Here is a 24,548-nt window from a genome sequence, read left to right as displayed (position 1 = left end):
TCTGAGTTAAGCCACTAAGTCTTGGGATGGCTTATACGCAGTAACATAAATGAAGCACTAACTTTTCCTAAATCCCACACAGCTCCTATTTAAGGTTTCTAAATGGAATTTTCTCACAAGCCCATTTGCCACACCATCTTCTGCTCTAAGTTCTTAACCAGTCAGTGTTGTCATGTACAATTATATGGGTTGTGCACCGTACCAGGGGACCCCGTCAAGGGAGCCAGTGAGGACTGCTTGCCTGGCCTAGAGAGGGCAGTCTTTCGAAATCACGTGACGATGCCTCTGACAAAATATTCAGTTGAATCAAACCCAAAGTTGTTGACCTGGCCTCCAAGCTCCCTTTAACTGCCTGATGCCACCTTCAGTCCCCGCTCCAACTTTCTCCAACCCAGTCTTTCATTAGTCACTTGTGGTCTTAGCCCAGCCTAGCCCCTCTACCCCCCACTCTCAGACACACCCATTCTGCCTTCCATCAGTAGCAGTTCCCAAACTGGGGACGTGCCCTCCAGGGTAGGACACAAGTGTGGCCACCAACCGTCCATGTCCTCAGGCACCAGGATGCTTTCAGTCTTGTAAACCTCAGAGAGGAGCTGATGTTTCTTTACAGGCACACTTTTTAAGGACTTCCAAGCATGTTAAGGTAAGAAGGGACTGCAAAGCCATCTGTTGTTGTTCTGTTGCTGTCTCCAAACATGGAGAGCCAAGCCCAAGGGCACAGGAGCGGCTCTGCCCCCCCGGGAGGGCTGTGCTCCTTGTACAGAAGTCCTGAGACACAGGGCGCTGCGTCTGAGTCAGAGAAGCTGGTCTCCTGGGGAAATTCTTCTCCTCACAATTCACAGCACAACTACAAAGCGGAATGTTCCAGTAGGCTGTGCAAATGGACCAGCGTGACACGGGATACACGTTGTCAAACTTTGTAATCTTACACTCCATTAAATATTCAGCACAGATGATTCGATCTCTTCCTTTTCTCAGCTTCTCCCTTCTTCCCTTGCATCCTCTCCCGCATCGTACCTCCTCTCCACGTTAGTTGACTTCTGAGAAGTGCTCACTCAGAGTTGCTTTCCTGTCAGGGATACGGCCAAGGAGATTTCTAGACATGGGGCAAGTGTACAGATTGTTTTCTTTGACTCCAGATTCTTTATAGAAAGCGCAGTTGCAGCCTGGCGGGGCTGAAGGAGCAACTACCTTGAGATGCACGTCCCACTGGGAACGTCCCCGGTTATACCTCACCAAGAGTCAAGGAACCCACCGTGGGGGAGGGAAGGGATTAGATGCTCACCGGACTTTGTGCTGGAAGGGGATGGAATGCCCTCTCAGCAGGTGGGCTGCTCAGGACAACTAGCCTCTCAGGGAAGCTCAGCTTTATTCAGGACAGCAGCCTAAACTAGTGATTTCTAAGCTCATCGTCCTTAAGGCTGGGCCACCTGAGCCTTTGATCTCTACAAATACTGAAGGATGAGAGACCTGGATGAAAAACATTTGCCTGACACAATAGTTTGGCAACTGTACGCTGCAGCTGTAAATTAGAAGTGATAGTAATATTTTCATATTATAAAAGTAACAACTGCTACTTTTGCTTGAGCAAATATGACCTGTTAAGTGCTCCTCTGTATTACCTCATTTAATCATGATAACAACTCCATGAAATAGGTAATGTCTACTTGTGAAGACGAGAACACTGAAGGTCAGAGTTTAAGTAACTTCCCCAAGCTGGCGGATCTGAGACTCAAAGTCCATCTGAGCGAGGCCCACACTCACATTCTTCCCTGACCCCCTGCCCTGCACACCAGGCGGTGAGCATCACCACGGCTCCAGCAGCACAGATGAGGCTCCCCTGGGAGCAGACAGAAGCTCGATCACCCTCCTCCACGCTTCCTGCCCACAGCTACAGAGCACATCCTCTGGACTGCTCTGCCCTGTCCTGGGATTCTGCCCTTTGGCTTTGAGAAATTCTGGAATAAAGCAAGGTTTGTTACAAGGAGTCACCTTATGCCGAGTCTCTGGGGTCCTGGTCAAGCCTCCAGGCTCTTGCTAGCTCCACAGAGAGCAGGTTTGGTCTCCAAGAGCAGTGGGCTGTTTCCCAGTCCACAGTGGGGCTGGTATGGAGGGGCTGGGCTGGGGGCAAGGACGCAGGCCCTTCCCCCTTCCCCACCTAGTTGCTTGCCCAGTGTTCTCCACGACGCAAGGGAAGAGTCAAGCCCGCGGTGCCTAATTGGGGATTTGATGGGCAATCGTCGTGTCCTCGAAACACACTTTATAATACCACGTGGTGATTTCCCACCCATTCCTTCTAGTGGGGCCATGAGAAAATCTAATATGGTATAAAAGCAGTTGCCACTTGGGATGAATTTTCTTGAGCAGAGATGACAAATGCTTTTGCAGGGACAGTATTCCCTCCCCTCGACCCCCTCAGTGGGAGCTCCAGCGAGAGGGTGGCTTCAGGGGTTGGTCTGGGACAGGAGGTGGGAGAGTCAGCTGGCTGGGTCGTGGCTGCTGCTTCCACCCTGCCCCTTAGTATTCATGAAGTGCTCAGCAAATGATGTTGCTAGAATTTTCTCTCAATTTGCCTCCTAAGTCTGGCCCTTAGGAAGAATCCAGCTGGAAGGTAGGGGTAGAGAAGAGGAGAATACCTATGAAGATAGAGGCTAGGTTCTTGTGACACTCTGGATATGATAGAGATTAGACTTCATTTTTAATCTATTTAAACGTTTTCTCAATCTATGTGGAATAAGTATCATCAAAAGCCCACTGGCACAAGCTACCAAGAAAGGCTGTGTGGTCACAGACCCTGGATTTCTCAGAGAAGAAATTCTATCAGCTCTTGTCCATCCTGGGTTCTTGGATATTGTGTTTGTGTGAAGCCAGAGAAATGGGATGTATAGAGAACCTCCCCCCCACCCCCCCGCCCACAGGAGACCTCGGAGCGCATGACTTTACAGCCCCTGGCAGCAAGGGGCAGTGGGACCAGAATACCGGGCTTGAAGCTGCAGCGTTGGGTCTGAGGATACCTTTCTCACTCGCCTGATTAGACCCTAGCTGAGCCTCCTAACCTCTCCAGGCTCCCCTTCTCACTTGCGAATCGAGGAGCAATAATGATGGTGATGGAAATGATGCTTCTCTTTCAAGGAAGCCACAAGGATTCAATAAACTAACATCTGTGGGGCTGCTTCATCAGCCCTAGAGCACTCTGCAGCTGTAAAGCATAAATGGGTCTACATATTCGGGACCATCTTACCACTGTGCCCGGGAGAATGTCACCTGCAGAGGATGCGCTCAAGAAGAATACATTTATAATGTCCTTTTAAGTTACATTTTAAAAGGCATGGTTATTTTTCTAGAGCAGGATATAAACATTAAAAAAAATCTATTTTTGTATCGCAGATCTCTTTGAACATCTGATAAAACCATGAACACGGGCTTCCCTGGTAGCGCAGTGGTTGAGAGTCTGCCTGCCGATGCAGGGGACGCAGGTTCGTGCCCCGGTCAGGGAGGATCCCACATGCCACGGAGCGGCTGGGCCCGTGAGCCATGGCCGCTGAGCCTGCGCGTCCGGAGCCTGTGCTCCACAACGGGAGAGGCCACAACAGTGAGAGGCCCGCATAACGCAAAAAAAAAAAAAAAAAAAAAAACCATGAACACTTTCTTCCTCAAAAAAAAAAACAAAACCCCAGCAAACATAAACCATTCTAATACACACATCCCATAACATTTTATTACGATTTCTGGGGGCTCACAGTTTCCTCTGACACTCATCTCAGCTTAAGAAAACGCCTGTGCTGGAGATTTTCAGGCTTCAGCTCTCTGAAATTTGGGAGAGAAACAGACTGTGTAGAAAAATGAATGCAGCAATGATTGTAGCATTTGCCTGGGAAGAATTCTAGAGGGAAGGTCCCTGAGATTCTAACGTACTCAGACGAGGCTCTTGAAAACTTAGTTCGTGTCTGATTGTAGAGAGTCTATTTAAATGAAAATGTGCTCAAGCTAAAGAATGGGATTTGCCCCATATATGTGGCCACCTTCAGCTCACTGAGGCTTTTGTGCGGAAAGTTGTGGTCGGATACCTGAAGCCTCCGGTCCCCACAATGAGCTGCTATCTGGTAACGGCGGCGAGGTCTCGTTACCGCGGGCCGAGGCGCCTTCAGGACGCTCAGATGCTGCTCTGAGCTCACTTTATCGGGGATCTGAGAGCCTCCTGCCAAAGGCCCTGGCTGTGTCCATCCGGGTCCATCTCCAGGGACTGGATTTTACCTCAAGCAACACGCTGTCTTCGGTTTAGTGCTGTCTTTGAAAAGCAGGATTTCATTTTGGAGACAGGGAATCAGGACCAGGGCCAGATCAGCCGAGGTGGAAACGTAAGAATCCACACCACGGTCAAGTCAAATCGAGGGAGACCACATCCAGAAATGAAAAAGGAAAAAGAGAGAAAATAGCTCAGCAGGAAACGCAATGTCACGTGTTCTGCATCCAGCTGGGGCCTTCGATGGAAGAGCGTGGAAGGTATGCGCACCAAATGGCGCGTAAAGCCAGCCAGGGAGCTTGCTTTTAAGCTCACAGCGCGCTCCCTCGCGTCCTCAGGTGGTTTATGGCATTTTGGTTATTGGATGTAAGGTCCCCCCGATGAGAGATGCCCGGGTCGCCCGCCTGACCAAGCCCACACTCGCTGGGATTCCAAGAATCAGAGGCCTCCGGGAAGACAGATGGCAGGAGGCCTGCACGTTGGCTCCTGGGCCCCCAGCTAGATCAAGTGGCGCTGCGCAGGCAGCTGGAAGGCACCCACAGAGAGAAATCGAGCACCATGCTCAGAAAGCTCCACTCCATCTTTCACTCCGGCCCGCAGAGGAAGGCGGAGGTGGCGGAGAGCCCTTACTACGACTGCGCCAGCCCCGCGGTGAGGCTGATCCGCAGCAGCTCCATGTACGTGGTCGGGGACCACGGGGAGAAGTTCAGCGAGTCCTTAAAGAAATACAAAAGCGCCAGCAGTATGGACACCAGCCTGTACTACCTGCAGCAGGAGGGGGACCGGGCGTGGATGTACTCGCGCACCCAGGACTGCCTTCAGTACTTACAGGAGCTGCTGGCATTGCGCAAAAAGTACCTGAGCAGCCTCAGTGACCTGAAGCCCAGCCGCGCCCCGGTCATCTCCTCCACCTCCTCGAAATCCTCCAGGGGAGGAAAGAAGTCCGCCTCCAAAGCAATAAAGGTAAGTGCCGCCGCCGAGAAGTACAGTTGACGCGAGCGCTTTTCCGAGAGCCCCTGACGCGGGTTGCAGCCCTGGATCTTACACGCGCAGCTTAATTCATCTGCGCCTTCTGGCTGGCAGCTCCGTCCACCTCAGACACTCTCCATTGCCATCTCGCCAGCCTGGGAAGGATGGCTGGTCCCATGCTGAGTGTTCACGCGGAGACCACGGGAAGGAGCAGCTTCCGACATCCACATAGCAGCCTGTGGGGAGGACTCGGGCTTGGTGTCAGACAGACGGTTTGCAGGGCACATCTGTCACTTCCTGCCCACTTCCCGGGTGAGAGAATGCTTGTATGACATTTGAGTGACAGCACATGACTTCCCAACAAGTTTTCGTTATTTTTATGATTACAGTCACATCTAAAAATCCCAGTGAAAAGTGAACATTTGGAGGATTTGCTCTGTCTGTTCCGTGAGCCCGAGTATTGGGGGGACTCGGGCACAGCCTCAGAGAGAGTCTGTGAGTCGAAGGAGATTGAATGACAACTTTGCTGGGCACTGGAGGCTTCCAGCCCAGGCAGACCAAGCAGGAAATGAGTGAAAGAAAGAACTTGCCTTTATCTCGTACTTGTTACAGTGTTTGTACACATTACCTTTTCTTGAGATAATTCCAATAATGAAAAATGCCAGAAGGGAAGGGGGGAGAAAGTCCCTCTGTATCGCAGAAGACCAAGCTGAGGCTCTTCTGATTTTGCTAAGATCCCCAACTCACTATTACTTATTCCTTTGTTTCCTCAATTAAAAAAAAAATGAAGTTTGAAGCTATTTTGAAATTGCCACCAATTGTTCTCCTGATGGCTGGGCTCCAAGGTGTTCAGAGCAGGGCTGTGTGGCCCAGCAATGCCCCGCACCCCCCCCCCCCCCCCCGGGGTCCTGCACGCCTGCAAGTCCCATTTACACTGAGTGACCTACTGGCCTGTTATCAGATCTCTAGGGCTTGGCCTCACCCAACTGGTTTCAACTGTCTGCATTTTATCCCAGGCGGGAGCAGTTTAAATAACCATTTGAACTCCAGAAGTAGGGCAGGGTTGGGGCCCATACAAAGTGTCTTACTCTTAGGTTCCAGTACTGCCCCTGTGGCCAACCAGCTGTGGATTTGTGGGCCAGCCCCCCCGCTTTGGGGCCACCTCCGATGACAGAGGGGGTTGCCGTGATTTCTGGACCTCCAGCTTGAGCATCCTGGGGTTCTTAGTTCTGGTTAGATTCCCACCAGGCACTACATTTTCCTGCAGAATGGAGTCCTTTCTTGGTAGAACCTAGCACTCTTCCTCCCAGCTCCATTCCTAGTTCAGCATCTGAAGACGGAGGGAGGCGTTAGAGGTAGAACACCAGTCCTGGCCCTGTAGGGATGGCTGTGAAGAGGCCCCAGGCATGATGCAGCGTAGGGATTTCCTCAGGAGATGTCTCTTACCATGGTGTAACCAGGAGAGAGGTTTTATGTTTGTTTGCTCTCATTTGAAGTATAGTTGATTTACAATATTGTGTTTGTTTCAGGTATACACTATAGTGATTCGGTATTTTTGCAGATTATATCCCATTATAGGTTATCACGAGATAATAGGTATAATTCCCTGTGCTACACAGTAAATCCTTGGTGCTTATCCATTTTATGTATAGTAGTCTGTCCCTCCCCTCCTCCCTCTCCCCTTTGGTAACCATAAATTTGTTTTCTGTATCTGTGAGTATGTTTCTGTTTAGCATATACATTCATTTGTATTATTTTTTAGATTCCACATATAAGTGACAGCATATAGTATTTGTCTTTCTTTGTCTGATTTATTTCACTAAGTGTGGTATTCTCTAGGAGAAAAGGGACCCCTCCTGCACCATTGGTAGGAACGTAGGTTGGTGCAGCCACTGTGGAAAACAGTATGGAGGTTCCTAAAAAAACTAAAAATAGAACTACCATATGATCCAACAAGCCGACTCCTGGGCATATATCTGAAAAACCCGAAAACACTAATTTGAAAAGATACACACACACCACTGTTCATAGCAGCATTATTTACAATAGCCAAGACATGGAAGCAACCTAAGTGTCCATCAACAGATGAGTGGATAAAGAAGATGTGAGATATATATATATAATGGAATATTACTCAGCCATAAAAAAGAATGAAATACTGCCATTTGCAACAATGTGGATGGGCCTAGAGAATATTATGCTTAGTGAAATAAGTCAGGAAAGAGTTTTAAAATGGCTTTGGAGTTAGTCAGATCAAGGCCTGAATTTTAGGTCTGTATTTAGCAGCTGTGTGCCTTTGTCAGGTTAAGTTTCTCTCTCTGGGCCTCTATTTCTGGAGCATACAAACGGAAATAAGAATATACCTCGTGAGGAGGAAGCAAGATCTGGCCTGTGACAGGACCTGGCACATACGAGGGAGTCCAGTGTTCACTGCTCTGAAATGTATGGTGCAGGAGGTGTATAGGAGCCTGGAGACAAGCAGCTCTCCTTCCCTACTGCTCCCAAAGAAAGAGCTGTCTGCTGGGCATGCCTGAGAAATGGTGGGTGCGGTCTCCGTGGCTAGCAAGGTGGCCTTCCTGGCTCTCTGTGCATGGCAGGGGCAGGGGATCCGGAAAGGCCCTTCCTTCAGGAATGTCATCACCTTCCTGCATTGGTAGAAAATACTTGCTGATGTTCAGATTTAGGGCAGACTCTGTTCTTTTCCCTTGACCCCCTGTTATGTGCTGCATCTTGTCTCCCCCAAATCCTATATTTAAGTCCTAACACTCAGTACTCAGAAAGTGACTTTATTTGTTTTTTTAAAGTTGCAGCGAGCGGGGGCTACTCTTTGTTGCGGTGCACGAGCTTCTCATTGTGGTGGTTTCTCTTGTTGCGGAGCACGGGCTCTAGGTGCGTGGGCTTCAGTAGTTGTGGCACACGGGCTCACTAGTTGTGGCTCGCGGGCTCTAGAGCACAGGATCAGTAGTTGTGGCACACGGGCTTGGTTGCTCTGTGGCATGTGGGATCTTCCCGGACCAGGGCTCCAACCTGTGTCCCTTGCATTGGCAGGTGGATTCCCAACCACTGCGCCACCAGGGAAGCCCTATATAAATTTCTTTTAAAGAAAAATGTGTAACGCTGGACACCTTTCAAATGGTTAAGTGCCAGACAATAATCAGAGTTCTTTACATCAGAGCTTTCTCTGAGCTTTTCCAAATGATCATTTATATAAACCCATAACAATTCATCCAAAAGTCTATTAAGCCGTAATTAATATATTTTTAGAACACTTTTTGAAAGTATATTAGTAGAACACTAGAAAATGAATTCCTTAAGAGGTCATGGAGGCTCTAAAAACACTTCATTTAGGAATCAGGAGAGTGTTTTTATAAAAGCTTTGACAATGATCTTTTATTTCTTAAAATATAATATCTTCTTTAAGTAAAATATTCATAAAAAATTTAAAATTTACCGTTTGAACCATTTTTTCAACGGTAATGTCAGTGTACAATTCACTGACATTAAGGACAGTGTTGTGTAGCCCACTACATCCATTCCCAGAACTTTTTCATCATCCTAGACAGAAAGCAGTGGCTCCCCATTTCCCCTTCTCCCAACTTCTGGAAACCTGTATTCCACTTTCTGTCTCTATGAATTTGCCTATTCTAGGGACCTCATATAATTGGAATCATACAGTATCTGTCATACTGTGACTGGCTTCTTTCTCTTAGCATAATGTTTTCAAGGTTCATCCATGTTGTAGCCTGTGTCAGAACTTCCTTCCTTTTTACGGTCCATGAGCTTGGGTTTTGATGGGACATGAGGAGGAAAAGCTTGAGATTATGCTCTGACTTTGCCCGGAGTGCTCATTAGCATTTGGGGTCCTCACTGAGAATAGCTCCCCATGGTTTTAAAGCCAGATGAACAGGTAAACAGCCAGCATCCCTCTGTGAGAACTGGGCCACCTAAGTGGACCTGGGTGGATCACAGTGTCTGTGCTGCCAGAAAGGCAGTTTTGGGTTGGCTGCAGTGCCCCAAGGAACTCTCCCCAGAAGATTTGGGCTGACATTTTCCAAAGCCAGGGTTCCTGGTCACCCACCACAGCCAGAAGAAATTTCATTAATTCACCTGTGAATCATATAGTTCTGAGCAGCTTCGATCCCCGATATGTCTGCCTGGATGAACCAGCTGCAAAATGCACACCCCTCCCAGCACCAACACCCCTCCCACCCTGCTCCAACTAAAGAAATTCACCTACTACAAGAATGATTTAAACAGAACCAGTGGAATTACGGAGAATGCCTGCCAACAGTGATTGATTTTGTTTCAAGTAGTTTTGTTCTGATAATAGTTAACTTTCAGGATCAATTTTCTATCATTGGCCATTCAATCCTGGTTCATGAAATAAGACCAAGTCAACAGCAAGTAGATTTTTTTTTCTCCTCTGCGGTAGAAAGATCTGAAACCAATTCATCTAAAAACATTCCAAATCATCCATATATAAATTGCATATGCAATGGGAAGAAGGTTCTGAGTCTGTTCCATGCCACCGGGATTTATTTTTCAGATCTGTTGGGGGGGACTCTGCAAACACAGTGATATTAAAGTGCAGGTTTCCTGTGAGCATCAGTTACTGGAGGTCTCGATCACTTGGCCTGTATCTGGTTGGCAGAGTTGAAGGGCAGTGAACATTCAATATGAGCCGCAAAGACTATTCTATTATGCCTGGCAGCGCTCTCCAGAAGATGGCAGACAGTAAAATAATCATTGATAACAGAGCATCCGGTTCCTGCAGCCCCTCTCAGTCAGACCACACGACAGGTAATTATATTCCCTAATCTACCTCCCAGACATGTGCCGTTTGCTCAGTCTAGAAACAGTACAGTACTTCGGCTTCCGTTTTTCCTCTCTACCACACCCCGCCCACCTGGCTAACTTCTTGTCTTTTAAGAGAGCAGAGAAAGCACTGCCCCAGGAAGCCATTTCTCATGTCCACAATCTAATGCAGTGGATGTTCCCCCCTCTCTGGGTCTGACCCTTATCTCAGCACTCAGCACCCAGCACCCAGCAGTCAGCCCACAGCACCGTAATTGTCTGTTCATTTGCTGTGTCTGCTACTGGCCGTGAGCTCATTGAGTGGGGCCACCATGTCTTATTTCTCTTTTTATCTCCAACCTCTAGTGCAGCTCCAGGCATATAGTAGATGCTCAATAAACTAATAACCCGAGAAGCTCCAATTGTAATTTAAGAATGGAACTTTACAAAATTTGATGGAAGACCTGGAAAAGTAATAGGTCTGTGGTTTTCAGTGAGTGGAAAATTATCTTGTTTTTTATGGAGTAGAATATAGTTTGGGGATATTCATATGGAATGATCCTAATAATTAAAACATCCCACATGTAATGGATCAGAGTTTACCATCAAAAAGACACTCTTTTAGGTAAACATTTGTTTCCGATTATTAAGTTATATTTGCTCATTAAATGAAATTTATAAAACACAGAAAAGTGTAAGGAAGAAAATAAAAATGATCTAGAATCCTATCTCCTGTCATCCAGAGACAATCACTATAAAATATTTAAGTATATTTTCTTTCAATCATTTATTTCTTGTATAGTTGCAGATATGTATATTAGGGCTGCCAGGTAAAATAAAGGATGCCTATTTAAATTTGGATTTCAGATAAACGATGGATTTTTGTAGTATAATTATGTCCATATAATATTTGGTATCTATTTATACTAAAAATTTATTCACTGTTTATATAAAACTGAAAGTTAACTGCCATTCTATATTTTTATTTGCTAAATGTGGCAACCCTAAAGTGTGTATACGTATACATTTACTAAATTTGGCTCATACCATATGCTTTTTTATAATTTATATTGTGGGTTCTTTTCTGTCTCATTAACTAGTTTTTGAAAACTGAACGTATTAATGGCAAAAAATTTAACAACTCACATTCTTTAAACAATTGTTAAACATTATAAATAAATTCATCTTACTCTGTCTATAAGGCATTTTTTAGCAGTGATTCCTAAAAGTGTGATTAGTGGGCCAAAGGTGAAAGGCCATTCATTTTTAAAGATTCTTCTACATATTGTTTTCCAGAAATATTTTATAGTTTACACTTTTATCAACAGTGAGTTAGAAAGCCCTTCTTATTGCATTTTATCAGCACCAAGTAGTGTCATTAATTTTTAAAGTTTACTGATAATAATAGATTAACTGCATTGTTTTATGTACTTTTTTTTGGATTATTGCTTAAGCAAAGAATGACCCTTTTATTTTATCAAACCAATGCGTACTTCTTGTTTAATGGATTGCCCATTCATGTCTTTATACATTTTTTGGCTCTACTAAATATTTTTATTTATCTGGACTCATATTAAGGATGTGAGTACATTGTCTGCCACATGTCTTAAAAATATTTTCTCAAAGTTATGTATCTTTTAATTTTACTTAAGAGTACAATTTTATCATTACAAATACTATTGATTTTTATGTAGTCAAATATGTCGATTGTTGTCTTTGATACTTCTTTGCTTCGTGCTTAGAAAGTCCTTCTATGGCTCAAGGTCAGTTTCATATTTGCCATTTTTCTCCTTTTTTTATAGTTCCATTTAAAAAAAACCCAACCCTCTTATCTATTCAGCAATTTATTTTTACATGTAGTGGGATGTGAGAATCCAACTTGAAATTTTCCCAAATAGCAAAGTTTCAACACCATTTATGGACAAATCCACCCCTTCTCTCGTTGGATTGTGATGTTTCACGTATCGGGCGTGAAGATTTTTATACTATGTTTCAAGCATATTAATTCAGTTCTGTTAGTTAGGCTTCGAACAGTTTGATAAGTGTGAGCAAAAAACCTTCACTTAGTGTTGAACTAAAGTGAAATGGTCATTTAGGTGATATTTAAGGGGAGGAGTTACCAGGTCCCAGCAAAGGAAACAATGGCCTTCAGATTATAAAGCGGGAGAAAAAAGACTAAGCCTCAGACTGTGAGTCTGAAACCTCTAATACCAAAGACAAAAGACGCGCAGCTACGATTCCAAAATGATTGTAATGTTTAGCTATGAGAGGTAATTCCCAAGTTTAGTTATACTACAGCGTGTGACAAACCTCGTCCTTTCTTTTTATCTCTTTGGGCTGATTTTCTCAGCTCTGTTGTCTATATCACTATTTTTTTCCTTCAGCTCTGACAAGTCTACCGTTAGCATATCTATTGAAAATCTGGATGTGGGTATGTGTACATATGTATTTAAATTTCAGCGATTATACCTTTTCCCAAGTTATTTGCATCTCAGATTTACAGTTCTCATTTCTTAAGCTCCTATTCTTTTATCACAAACCCCTATTCAGTGATGGGTACACATTTCCTTAGGTGAGGTAATATAAAAGGGATAAGATGGGACTTACCTGGTGGTCCAGCGGCTAAGACTCTGCACTCCCAATGCAGGGGGCCCAGGTTCAATCCCTGATCAGGGAACTAGATCCCACATGCATGCCGCAACTAAGAAGTCCACATGCCACAAAGAAGATCCCACGTGCCGCAACTAAGACCTGGCACAGCCAAAAAAAAAGGATAAGATAAGTATTGCTTTGGACTTGATCTTGAATAGCCATTTCAAGGATGGCAGAAGGAAAGAGGATGTATTAGAGCTTTTAAGGTTTATCCTGAAAAGCTTCTTTTGAGGACATTAAATTGCTTGTGGATAATTTGAGCTGTTTTGCATTTCATTTCACCCAGCTGAATGATCCAAGGGAAAATGATCTCTCCAATCCAGACCAGTCCCACATTTGATCCTGGAAATTTCATCACAATGAACTGACATTTTGATTTCCAGGTACGATTAGCTCAAAACAGTATTATAAGACTCCATAAAAATAAGGAGTACAGAGTTCTCAAAATTTGCTAAGTTAAATCCAAAAGTATACATTAGCAACATGCAAACTGGTTGGAGATATAAACATATGATAATGGCATGTATATAGCATACATTCATTCATTCAACAAATCACTCCATGTCAGGCATTGAAATAGGTGTTCCACATTCATAGATGGAAAGACAGTCTGCCTGCCCTGATGCAGCCCATAATCTGAAGCTGCAACTCTCAGCATCACTGCCTGAACCACACTGGTGTGTTGGAAGAGAAACAGGTAGAATTACAACAAGAATGTTGGAAGTTGGGTATATCCGACAACTTGTCTCACGTAGGTAGTGGCTGGCAGTGAGCGTCTATCCAAAGACAGTCTTATCTGTGAGTGCTATTTGCCAAAGCTATTTCATAGACGAGGTTAAGGATCACGGGTCTAGTGTGGGGCTCTGAGGGTACAGTACAACGTTGCTGTCCACACAAGGCAGAATATGAGCCTAGAAAAGATGTGTGTGGGTCTGTCTGCTGCAATGAGTGAAAGCTTCGGAAAGGAGGTACCATGTGAGTTGGCCCTCCGAAGAGGTGGCGGGGAGTGAGGCCAGGAGGAGGGAAGGAGGCTAGATGGTCCTCTTGATGTTGGCTGGGTTTAGAATGTCCCCCTACCCTAACCTCTGACAAAATACTTCTGTTTATAACTGGAAGTTCATTTTGTAGCATCCAGATCTCTTGCAGACAAATAATGACAGATCCCAGAAGAAAGTAAACAGATTGGAGAAGCCCAAGTACCCCAAGGGCAGGTGAAACCAGGCAGGATGGGAGGTGATACGAAAGGCAGAAAAATAAACTGCCTGGGGGGACTCAAAAATTAAAATGAGAAATACGGTGGAGTTTGGTTTGGAAAGATGCAAGTGTTCCATCCGGGGAAAGTAATCCAAGACCCAGGCCTGTTGTGAGGGGGTGGGACGGGGAGGCTTGGAAAATGATAACCTTAAGGCCACTGAAGGTTAAAGGGGAGTCGGCAATGCAGTACAGATGGCTTTCAGAGAAAGCGCCTTCCCCTGGGGCCGCGGAAGGGCTGCTGGCGAAGGAACATGAGCCCTGCGAAACCCAGGTCTGAGCAGGTGCCACAGGAAGCCAGCCTTTCCAAAGTAGTTCAGCTCTGGGCTAGGAAAAAGTCAAGAGTTCAGAGAGGGAGAACTATTTGGGTCTCACCCAGGGGTGTTGATGACTGACGTCCCACTTTGTGCAACCCCTGCTTTGTAAAGTAGATTTTCTGTGATGTTAGCCTGAGCCCGGAACCCTGAGCCTCAGTCGTGCAGCTCTTGTGCTAGTTGTCTTGGCTGGAGACCAAGAGAAGGTCGTAGTAGAGGCCAGAAAGGCCCATGGAAGCTGCGGGAAAGGCAGGAAAAGCCGGAATCAGCCTGAGTTTAAACTAGGACTTGAAAAGGCCCAGGGAGCCTGGACTTGTAGATTAGCCTTGGTGGTACCAAACCAGGCTTGTTTGCCTGATTCACAGCAAGCCCGAACGCCGAGATGCCGAGATTTGCAGCAAAGAGAGGGTTTATTCACAAGGCAGCCAAACGAGGAGGCAGGAGAACAAATTCAAATCCACCTCCTGGAAGGCAAGGGGCTAAAGAAGCCGGGCGGTCTGGGGTGTGGGGAACTAAGGAAAAGTTGGGGTAATTGTTGTTCTGTGCAGGTGTAACTAGCCTACAGGCCTCTGCACGTCCAAAAACGGAGGCACCTAGCACACTCTGAGGGTGGAGTTCTCAGCCCTCTGATGTCAAAATGTCACCGAGCAGACTCGCGCATGCCCGGTTGGAGGGTTGGTAGTCCTTTCCAGCCTTAACTGGCTCAGCTCCAACTAGACACAGGTGATGCCAAGTTTCTGGAAAACAACTCAGGCAAACACCTTGTTTAGGCTCCATGCTTCTTGGAGGACAGGCAAGTCTTGTAGCAACAATTAAAACAACCTTGATGCGGGAAGACAGGTTACAGGTGAAATGGATTTAACTGATGATTACCCACAGTTTCATTGGTACTCAGATAAATCATCACAAAATTCGTTTGGAGACATTTAAAAGTATACTTTAGGGCTTCCCTGGTGGCGGAGTGGTTGAGAGTCCGCCTGCCGATGCAGGGGACAGGGGTTCGTGCTCCGGTCGGGGAAGATCCCACATGCCGCGGAGCGGCTGGGCCCGTGAGCCATGGCCGCTGAGCTTGCGCGTCCGGAGCCTGTGCTCCGCAATGGAAGAGGCCACAACAGTGAGAGGCCCGCGTACCGCAAAAAAAAAAAAAAAGTATACTTTATAAAGTACAATAAATTTGTTAACCAAATCTTACTTAAGTGACCTGCCAGATCACTTGATGATTACCGTTCTGTCTGTAAAACGAGCTGAATATTTACAGTTAGAAGCCTATACTAGGGTATTATTGGCAAAGTGCAAAATGATGTATGTGTAAGCACTAATTGTAACAGCAAAAGATTTCAAACAACCCGAAGCTCTAACAATAGGGGACCGTAGTTCATTCCTACAGTGTGTCTGTGTAGTGGAGAACTGTGCAGCTATTCAAAGGGAAGAGGAGAATCTCTACTGCTGTGAAGTTATTCTTAGCATACACCAAGTGAAGAAAGCAATTCACAGGGGGATATTGTATGCTACCTTTTGTTTTTTTAAAGAGTGGGTTAATACACATTTGCTTGTGTTTTCAAAAAGAAATGATGGAGAGAGAAACAAACAACTTGATGTCCAGTCAAAATGAAGACTAGCAGAGATGAATACCAAACATTACACCCAGATTGCAAACAAAACTGCATGAATACAAGCAGAGGAAACTGCCCTCCCCCCCAAGCCAGGAGGTGATTTAGGTCACGTTTGGGGACTGGGTGGGAAAGGTAGGTGCATGCCTATGAGTGGGATGCCCTCATACCTGTAGCTAGTAAGGGGATGGGGCGGGGGGGTGGGGCCCCTTTACCTGGTCTCTATGTGCTGAGCAATGGGAAAAACACAGGGACATAAGGTCCGGGCGCTGTAATCCAGGAACTTTGTCCTCTTCCTTCATTGAGCTGTGTCCTATCCCCTTGGGTCCTGTCCCTTGTGTCCTTGTCTTCATGGAGACACTCCTGTCTGCTCTTGCAAATTCAGGGCATGAGACTGGTATTTAAGGTTTTCATCGTAAACCAGACCCCGAGGCGGGAGCACAGCCCCTCTTGCTGCCTTCCCTGTGCCTGGATCCTCAGAGAGCAGAGGGTCTCAATTGCTCTGCACTAGAATCACCTGGTTATCTAAATTAATTGATCTGGGAAAGGGCCAGTGTAGAGATTCTTTAAGAGCATCCACTGAGGGTCCAACCTCCAGCTGGGACTGGGCTCCACTGTGAGAACTGCCCGGACAGAGATGAGGGGGGAGTCATAACCATTCATAACCATCATCGCCCCCAACTGGGTCCTCAGACTCCTTCAAGGGGTGGTGCTTTCATTTGCAGGGAAGGAAGGCAGAGCTAAGGAAGGAAGGAAAGCGATTGTTTATTCATTTTCATTTATTTATGTTCCTCCCTCATTCCATGAAGGGCTTGGGCGAAACTGATGATGGTAATTGAGGCAAGTTGGGGAGAGCTCTCTTTGGGGATGAGACTTGGTCACACAGGTACATAGGGGTCAGCCACAAATAACGTCACCAATGTCTCACTCTCCAGCCACACCAGGATCCAAAAGCTCTTTTAACAGAAACAAGCTTTATAACGGTGATAATGTACTGAATGGTCCAGCAGAGCCCCGGATGTGAGGCCCCAAAGAGCAGGCTCTTAAGTGCTGGCCAAGGAGCTTATCTGTCAGTGTCTGGCTGTGCTCAGGAAAGGCAATCACTGCTAAGCACAGCAGAGAGGGTGAGCTGTGTGGGAGTGTTGAGTCCCCAAGCTTGAAATTTTACAAACAAGAAACATGTTTGAATATTTGGAATAACCAATGAAATGTGCAGCTGAAAGGGTCTTTGTCCGTTAGTTTTTTTTTAAAAATCACTTTTATTTATTTATTTATCTATTTATGGCTGTGTTGGGTCTTCGTTTCTGTGCGAGGGCTTTCTCTAGTTGTGGCCAGTGGGGGCCACTCTTCATCACAGTCCGCGGGCCTCTCACTATTGTGGCCTCTCTTGCTGTGGAGCACAGGCTCCGGACGCGCAGGCTCAGTAGTTGTGGCTCACGGGCCCAGCCGCTCCGCGGCATGTGGGATCTTCCCAGACCAGGGCTCGAACCCGTGTCCCCTGCATTGGCAGGCAGACTCCCAACCACTACGCCACCAGGGAAGCCCCTGTGCATTAGTTTTGATGGACAGAGAGTACAGTGGCTGAGGTGGTGATGTATATGCTGGTAATTTATTTTTTTATTTTGTAAATATTATCCTTGGAGGATAATTCTTGAGGAGATTGGAGATATTCACAAGAGGCCACAGTCAAGGGCTTGTGTTAACCTAACTACTGGCAGTGTGCTCATTGCTGTTTTCTTAGCCTTTAATAGTTAAGACACCAAAGTTGACTCTCTTTTAAGCCTTTTAATAAATGAAAGCAATTGATCCAGGCTGCTCTGAGCTTCTGACCAACGTCTACTTCCTGGGGACACTGAGGAATGAACAGCTTAGATGACATTGTAGGGTGACCCAGATGGAAAAGAATATGGTGCCCCTGAGCAAGGCGGAGACTCTTGCGTTCAGCCAGACACTGATGGCAGTTGCTACTAGGGACGTAGTGATGTCCCTTCCATGTGGAGATGGATTTTGAGATGGGAAAACCTACAGACCTTGCATTTCTATTCAACAATATTCAACCTTCCTTTGGGGTTCAGTCCAGATCATGTGGTTTTCTCGATTCTTTGTTTCTCTCTCTGCCACCTCACAAAAAATTCTCTAAAATAATATGTGTTATCGTAGAATTAGATTAGGTACTGAGGACCTTGGAGCCTGGAGGAGGAAAACAGCCCAGGAGAGGGTGGTCTTCCTGGAGAAAGAGCTGTCTCAGCCACATCTTGATGGTTGGATAGGACTTGGCCAGATAAGGCATTCAAGGCAGAGGGACAGCAAGAGAAAACACAGGAAGGATAAAAGTGTATGGACCTGACTCCAGATATGAGTCTTCCTGTTATCTGCCTGCAGGAAGGATGCTGGTGGCCCAGCCTTCTGTGCTCATACAGACTTTCAACCAGCCCCTCAGTTTTTCATTCCAACCCTTGGTGTGCCTGGTGTTGCCAAGTCTGGAGCATTTCTGGTTCCAAGGGTCAGACTGTCTCCCTTCTGAGCTGCTTCATCCACCCATAGTTCTCTGGGAGGGCGGTCCCTCTGCTCTGTTACATCAATTCCCCTGCTTCAACTGCTTTCCATTTGGCAGGAGCTCTTGGAAACCTCTCTCTCACTGATGACCTCTCTCTTGTTCTCTTTGACACTGGGTTTCAACGTTCCCCCCACCCACTTTCATTTTAATGGGCTCTTTGAAGGGGGTGAGATAACTACATGTGAATAGTTTTCCACTTTTAACAGAAAAGTTTCAGTGTATGTTGTGGTTCTCCAAATTTTTTCTCCAAGAATGCTCCTTACAAATATAAAAGGAAAAAATCCTCTATTTAAAAATGTTTCCTGGGGCTTCCCTGGTGGCGCAGTGGTTGAGAGTCCGCCTGCCGATGCAGGGGACATGGGTTCGTGCCCCGGTCCGGGAAGATCCCACATGCCGCGGAGCGGCTGGGCCCGTGAGCCATGGCCGCTGGGCCTGCGCATCCGGAGCCTGTGCTCCGCAACGGGAGAGGCCACAACAGTGAGAGGCCCACGTACCGCAAAAAAAAAAAAAAAAAAAGTTTCTTGGGAATTCCCTGGTGGTCCAGTGGTTAGGACTCTGTGCTTCCACTGCTGGGGGCACGGGTTTGCTCCCTGGTCCGGGGAACTGAGATCCTGCAAGCTGCATGGCTTCCTAGTGGTACAAATGTTTCCTAGTGGTACAAAATGCATACATTTTACCAAAATCTTATGCATATATAAAGATGTCATCCTTTAGTTTCCTAACATGCAAATCTGTAATTAAATCACTTTCATTTTTAATACCATCCCACTTTCAAAGTGCACACAAAAAATAAAGGAACTCTACATTTGGTCCAAATAGCCCAGGTTAACACATATTGTCTTTCCTTTTCCTCCCTGAGTTCTATTTCCTAAATTCTTCAGGGAGCTTTTTTTAGTTCACATGCTGATTCTGTGCCTACATCATGAGTTCTCCATTGAAGTCCACCATGGTGCTTGAACTTCTGTGATGCCGGTCGCTTGTGACTGACTGTGGGCTGTTGTGAAGAGAATGATGATGATGGTGATGATGGTGATGGTGATGCTAACATCATGAAGAATGAGTCAGGACAGAACCTGGAACCTGGTTAGGCTTTCTGTAGATTTTTTTAAAACTACTTTAAAGATGTTACGGAAAAACCTGAACAAACTTTTTGGCCAACCCAATATTATTCCTTACACTGTTCAAACAATCACACCAATTTGTCTTCAACTTATTCCATGATTGAACCGAAATTTGGCCACTTTAGGTACTGAAAACTCTTCTGGAGTATTTTATTTTCAACATATCTCGTCCCCTCTTTCCTGCTGTGAGCATATCATCGCCTACCTAAGGAACTGTACAATCTCCTAATTGGGTTTATCAGCAGGCAACAAACAGGCCGAAGAAAGACAAATTATTTTGCCTAATGGTCAATAACAGTCCCTGACCAAGACAGAGGCAGATCTACCCACCTTTTCACTCCCCCTCCTGGAGATAATCCGAAATCCATTGACCTACAGCAAGTGTGGATCTGGAGTATCTACCTTCCTTTCAAGGGCACGTATTCAAATTTACCTGCAAATTCGTAACTTCACATTGGTTTAGTTTCAGTAACATGTGGTCCTTTTCCATGTCACTTGTGTGTGGGCGCCCCAAGGCTGGCTCAGGCAGCTCTGCTTTCTCCTCTCTGCCCTTCATCTCTAGCAGAAAGCAACGCCCAAGAAGCACTCGCAGTTCAGCGCGGATGTGGCGGAGGCCATCGCCTTCTTTGACTCCATCATGGCAGAGCTGGATACGGAGAAGCGGCCGCGGGCTGCTGAGTTTGACCCGCAGAACGAAGACGTGGACTTCGATGGTGAGTGCCATCCCGGTGGCAGGAGGTGGGTGGAGTGGGGTCTCTGGAGTGGACTTTCTTTGATTAAACGGAAACTCACATCTGCAAGCCAAAGCCTGGCCCTGAGACTGGTCTACTGCTTGGGGCCCTGGCTTTCGTCATCGCTGCTGCCGCTGCTGCCACTCCAGGCTACCCCTTAAATCCTCGGGCTGTATTTGGACAAAAACTCCTTCCCTGTGGTCCATTTTCCACAGCAGAGATGGGGTGGAATTTTGTAAGGCTCCAGAAGGGAAAGCAATAGGGCAACAATTATAGAAAGGGATGAGTTGGAGGGTTGTTAAATGGGTATAGAGTTACAATTGTTTTTTTTTTTTAAAACAGCTGTTGTGATTTTTAAATTTAATGTAATTTAACTAATTTAATTTTTTACTGAAATATAGTTGATTTACAATGTTGTATTAATTTCTGCTGTACATCAAAGTGATTCAGTTATACATATGTATACATTCTTTTTATATTCTTTTCTATTTGTTTTATCTCACGTTATTGAATATAGTTCCGTGTGCTATACAGTAGGACCTTGTTTATCCATTCTATATGTAGTAGTTTTCATCTGCTACCCCCAAACTCCTAATCCATCCCTCCCCCACTCCATCCCGCTTGGCAACCACAAGTCTGTTTAGAGTTTCAGTTCTGCAAGATGAAAAAGTTCTGGAGATCTGTCACGTAATGATGTGAATATACTCCACACTACTGAACTGTACACTACAAGATGGCAACAGGGTAAATTCTATGTTATGTGTCTTTTACCAGAATTGAGAAAAGAGGAAGAAAAGGGAATAGACAAATCATATTTAAAAATTGGGCTTGTGACCCTACCTGAGCTAACTTGGCTCTGGGCAGCCCTGTCTGCTGGACCCGACTCTGACCCTTCACCTACTTTGTCACCCCTCTCCACCCCTCCCCCCAGCACTCCCCCTGTGGCCCTCATGGGCCACCACTCTGCGAGGATGTGTAGACAGGAGAGGGCTGGGGTGCTTGCTCAAGCCCAGTCTGGATTGTTGGGGAGGGAGTGAGGTGAAGGCCGAGGGTGGTGCTTTTCTCCTTGCCAAGGTGTATCACTGGCTGTCTCCTGATGGAGAGCAAATAACAACCATGTTCATGAGTTGAGCCCACTTTTAAATTCCATTACTCAAAAAAAAAAAAAAAAAAAAAAAAAAAAAAAATTCCATTACTCAGCTGTCAGTTTCTTTCATCGTCGACTTGCCCCTCATGGTGTATTAATGATGATTTAATTTAGCGGTTACTGGCCCCTGGTTATTAAGGCAACAGCTTTTGGTACCAATACTAAATAATTTTTAATACTAAATATTAAATATTTTATTTAATGCTCAAAGATTACATCCTTGTGGTGTGTTTGTTGTTTTTCTAGCCCTGATCGACACGTATCTGTGAGATTTCGGTTCTCACTGGGTTCTGTGGAGTTTCACGGAAGGGGATTCCCACTCCCCAGGCTCACTGTACCCTGCAGGGTAACTGGTCTGCCCCCCTCTCCCACTGCAGCCCCTGACAAGGAACAGCCCTCTCTTTCAGAGTCGGGCCTGGGAAATCCAGACATTGCTGGTAGGACAATGAAATCTACTGAGGACGCAAGTGTCATCTTCACAGTTATAATTTTTTAATGGAAATGACTTCATGTTTTTTCTCTGATAGCCACAGTAACATATGTTCACTGTAAATCAAATGAATCAAACAATACACCAAAGTATAAAGAAGAAAGTAAAGAATTTGACCTGTAATTCTACCACCTAGAGTTAATAATCACTGTTAACAGTTTGGTGTACGTCCTTTCAAAAAGGCTTTAAACAGACTCACTTTATTACTCTTTTTAAACAAAAACAAGATCTCTGTGCTATTTTTCATCCACTCTTTTCACTTAACAATTTACAAGACATCATGGGCATTTTCCAAGTCAGTAAACGTAGGTCTATGTGCTTGTCTTTAATGGACACACGCTAGTGCATTGTCTCCCCAGGCGATAACTGCAGAGTTGAATCATCCCCTTTGCTTGGCTCTCCGGGCCTTCCTAAGAATTTCGTTTTACGTATGTATGTATTGTGGGTTCTTAGCTGGATTTGTCCTCTCCGTGGCCTTCTGCTCCCCTCCGCATGGTGAGTCCTCCTTTCCCGGGGGCCCTGCTTCTCTCTTCCAGTGGCCACCAGCTCCCGGGAGCACAGCCTGCACTCCAACTGGATCCTGCGGGTGCCCCGCCGGTGCTCCGAGGACGTCGCTGGGCACACGACAGCCGGCCAGTTCCGGAGGAGCACAGAGCGCAGGACCTTCGGCACTCAGAGGAGACTCGAAAGGCACCCCATTTATTTGCCCAAGGCTGTGGAAGGGGCCTTCAGCACGTTGAAATTTAAGCCCAAAGCCTGCAAAAAAGAGTGAGTGCTCAGATCACGTAGCATAACCAAGATGCTCTCATGTGCACCAGACTCTTGGCTTGCTTCTCAGGTGCCCTGAACCCCCATCTTACGTGGAAAAATCATTCTTTTGTGTATGGGGGGAGGGAGGTCTTAGTTTAAAACATTTTTTGATAAGTCTTATATTCACATTCTAGCTTGGTTCACCACTGTCCCCACCCCTAACTGTACCTTGAGCTCTGGACCTGCCTCTCCCTTTCCCGCCCACTTAGCCCTCATGCTCTGTCCATCCTCTTTCACTCTTTCCCCCAAGTGCCACTGACACACTGTGTGCTGCAGATTTTTAATGAGACTTTGGGGTTGAGGAGGGCATAGCACCATGAGGGAAGCAACACTGAACCAATTAGATGGCCCTGCTGTAGAAAGGCATTGCCAGGCTCGGATGGAGAACATCTCGCTGACTGGGCCCCACCTGGCCCTCCTGCCACCATCTCTTGACCTCTCTCCCAAGACGAGTTGCCACCTCTAACCCCCAAATCCCCATGACTTACTCCTTCAGAGAAGTATGTGCGCTCCTGATCCGGCCACCCTAGGCCATGCTGCAGGGAGCTCACCTCTCACAACAGAAGGGCCTGTCTTGGCTTGTCAACCTGTCTTCCTCTGTTTCTACAAGAGCCATCCAACTCTGATGGGTTCAGGGCTTTTCTAAATGGCATTTTCCTCCCATAAGAATGGACTATGTACTGGACATATTAAAACCAGGACTCAACCCTCATCACCCATCCTCCCCCTCCAAGGCCACGTTGAGGTCCAGCTGAGGTCCACCCACAGCTCCCATGATGATACTGCTTTGTCTTCCACGAGGCCCAGCACTAGGGGAGCCTCTGATGGGCTCCGTCAGGATGGCAAATCAGAGCGTCCCTTCTCCATGTGGCCAGCCAAGCCAGACTTAAACCCTTTACCTCATTCCTCCCTTCCAGCCTGGTGAGCTCCAGACAGATCGTCTTCAACTTCTCGGGGGACGACACAGACTGGGACGCAGAGCTCTTTGCACTGGAGCCCCTGGCATCCCCGGGGGAGGACCGCTACGAGACAGAGAACCCCAGAGGGCAGTGGCTGCTTCGGGAGAGACTCTGGGAACGAACAGTGCCCTGACTGCCTCAGCCCTGCAGCCTGGCTCAGGCTGGGTTCCCCCGAAGGCGTCTGCTTTCACTGCAGAAGGAGGTGTCTGGTAGAGTTAAAAATGGAAATTGTCACAAAGTCAGGCCCAGGAGCACACTGCCTGCCGGTGCCCATCCAGTGCCAAACATACCCGTGGCCTCCTGGAGGGCCCGCCTTAGGGGCCTTCTGGAGCCTGGCTTTCCCAGCACGGGCGGGTCGGCTGGTCATTACAGCCCTGCTGGTCTTCAAGAGCAGAAGGAATGGAAGGTCCAGGCTCACTCCCGGCCTCCTCTGGCCTGTCCCTGGCTCTCCATGCATCTGTCCAGGTGGCTGCGAGCGTCCCACTTGGTACAGGAAACCCTGTACCAATTTGCCCATCATGGATCTCTGGGCCAAAGTTTTCAAAGAGGCAGCTCCTCTCCCCACAGGGCTCAGAAACGTTACGGTCATGCACTGAAGTTGCCTTCTTTTGTGCAGAATGCAGTTTGGGAAGCAGCTTTTTTTCACCCTAACCCTTTTCACAGTGTTCTGGAAACTTCTGCCGGGTTAGACTGAAGACAAGGCCAGTGTCCTGGCAGTAGGATGGGGGAAGGTGTGTGTCCTGCCTGGGCACCCCCAGCCTCCAGAATCCTAATAGATACCCATAGAGCCAGTGTATGAATGCTATGCCCCTCCCTTCCCCCAGTTCGGAGGGCAATCAGAACCTTTTGGAATAGAAAGGATTTCTGATTTCCATAACCGTCTGAATTACAGATTTAACA

The 24,548-nt window shown here is 46.5% G+C and overlaps 1 protein-coding gene across 1 annotated transcript; it reads left to right on the top strand.

The window, feature by feature from the left end:
- Nucleotides 1-4,801: 4,801 nt before the first annotated feature.
- On the top strand, nt 4,802-23,781 carry C18H13orf42 (chromosome 18 C13orf42 homolog). The gene is made up of 4 exons (XM_033436954.2): nt 4,802-5,206; nt 20,077-20,224; nt 22,416-22,647; nt 23,607-23,781. Exons 1-4 carry the CDS (start codon nt 4,802-4,804, stop codon nt 23,779-23,781), a joined length of 960 nt encoding a protein of 319 aa, XP_033292845.2.
- Nucleotides 23,782-24,548: the final 767 nt, after the last annotated feature.

Source organism: Orcinus orca, chromosome 18, assembly GCF_937001465.1.
Source record: "Orcinus orca chromosome 18, mOrcOrc1.1, whole genome shotgun sequence".
In the NCBI taxonomy this organism is placed as follows: Eukaryota; Metazoa; Chordata; class Mammalia; order Artiodactyla; family Delphinidae; genus Orcinus; species Orcinus orca.
This window is presented reverse-complemented; position numbering and strand designations above follow the sequence as displayed.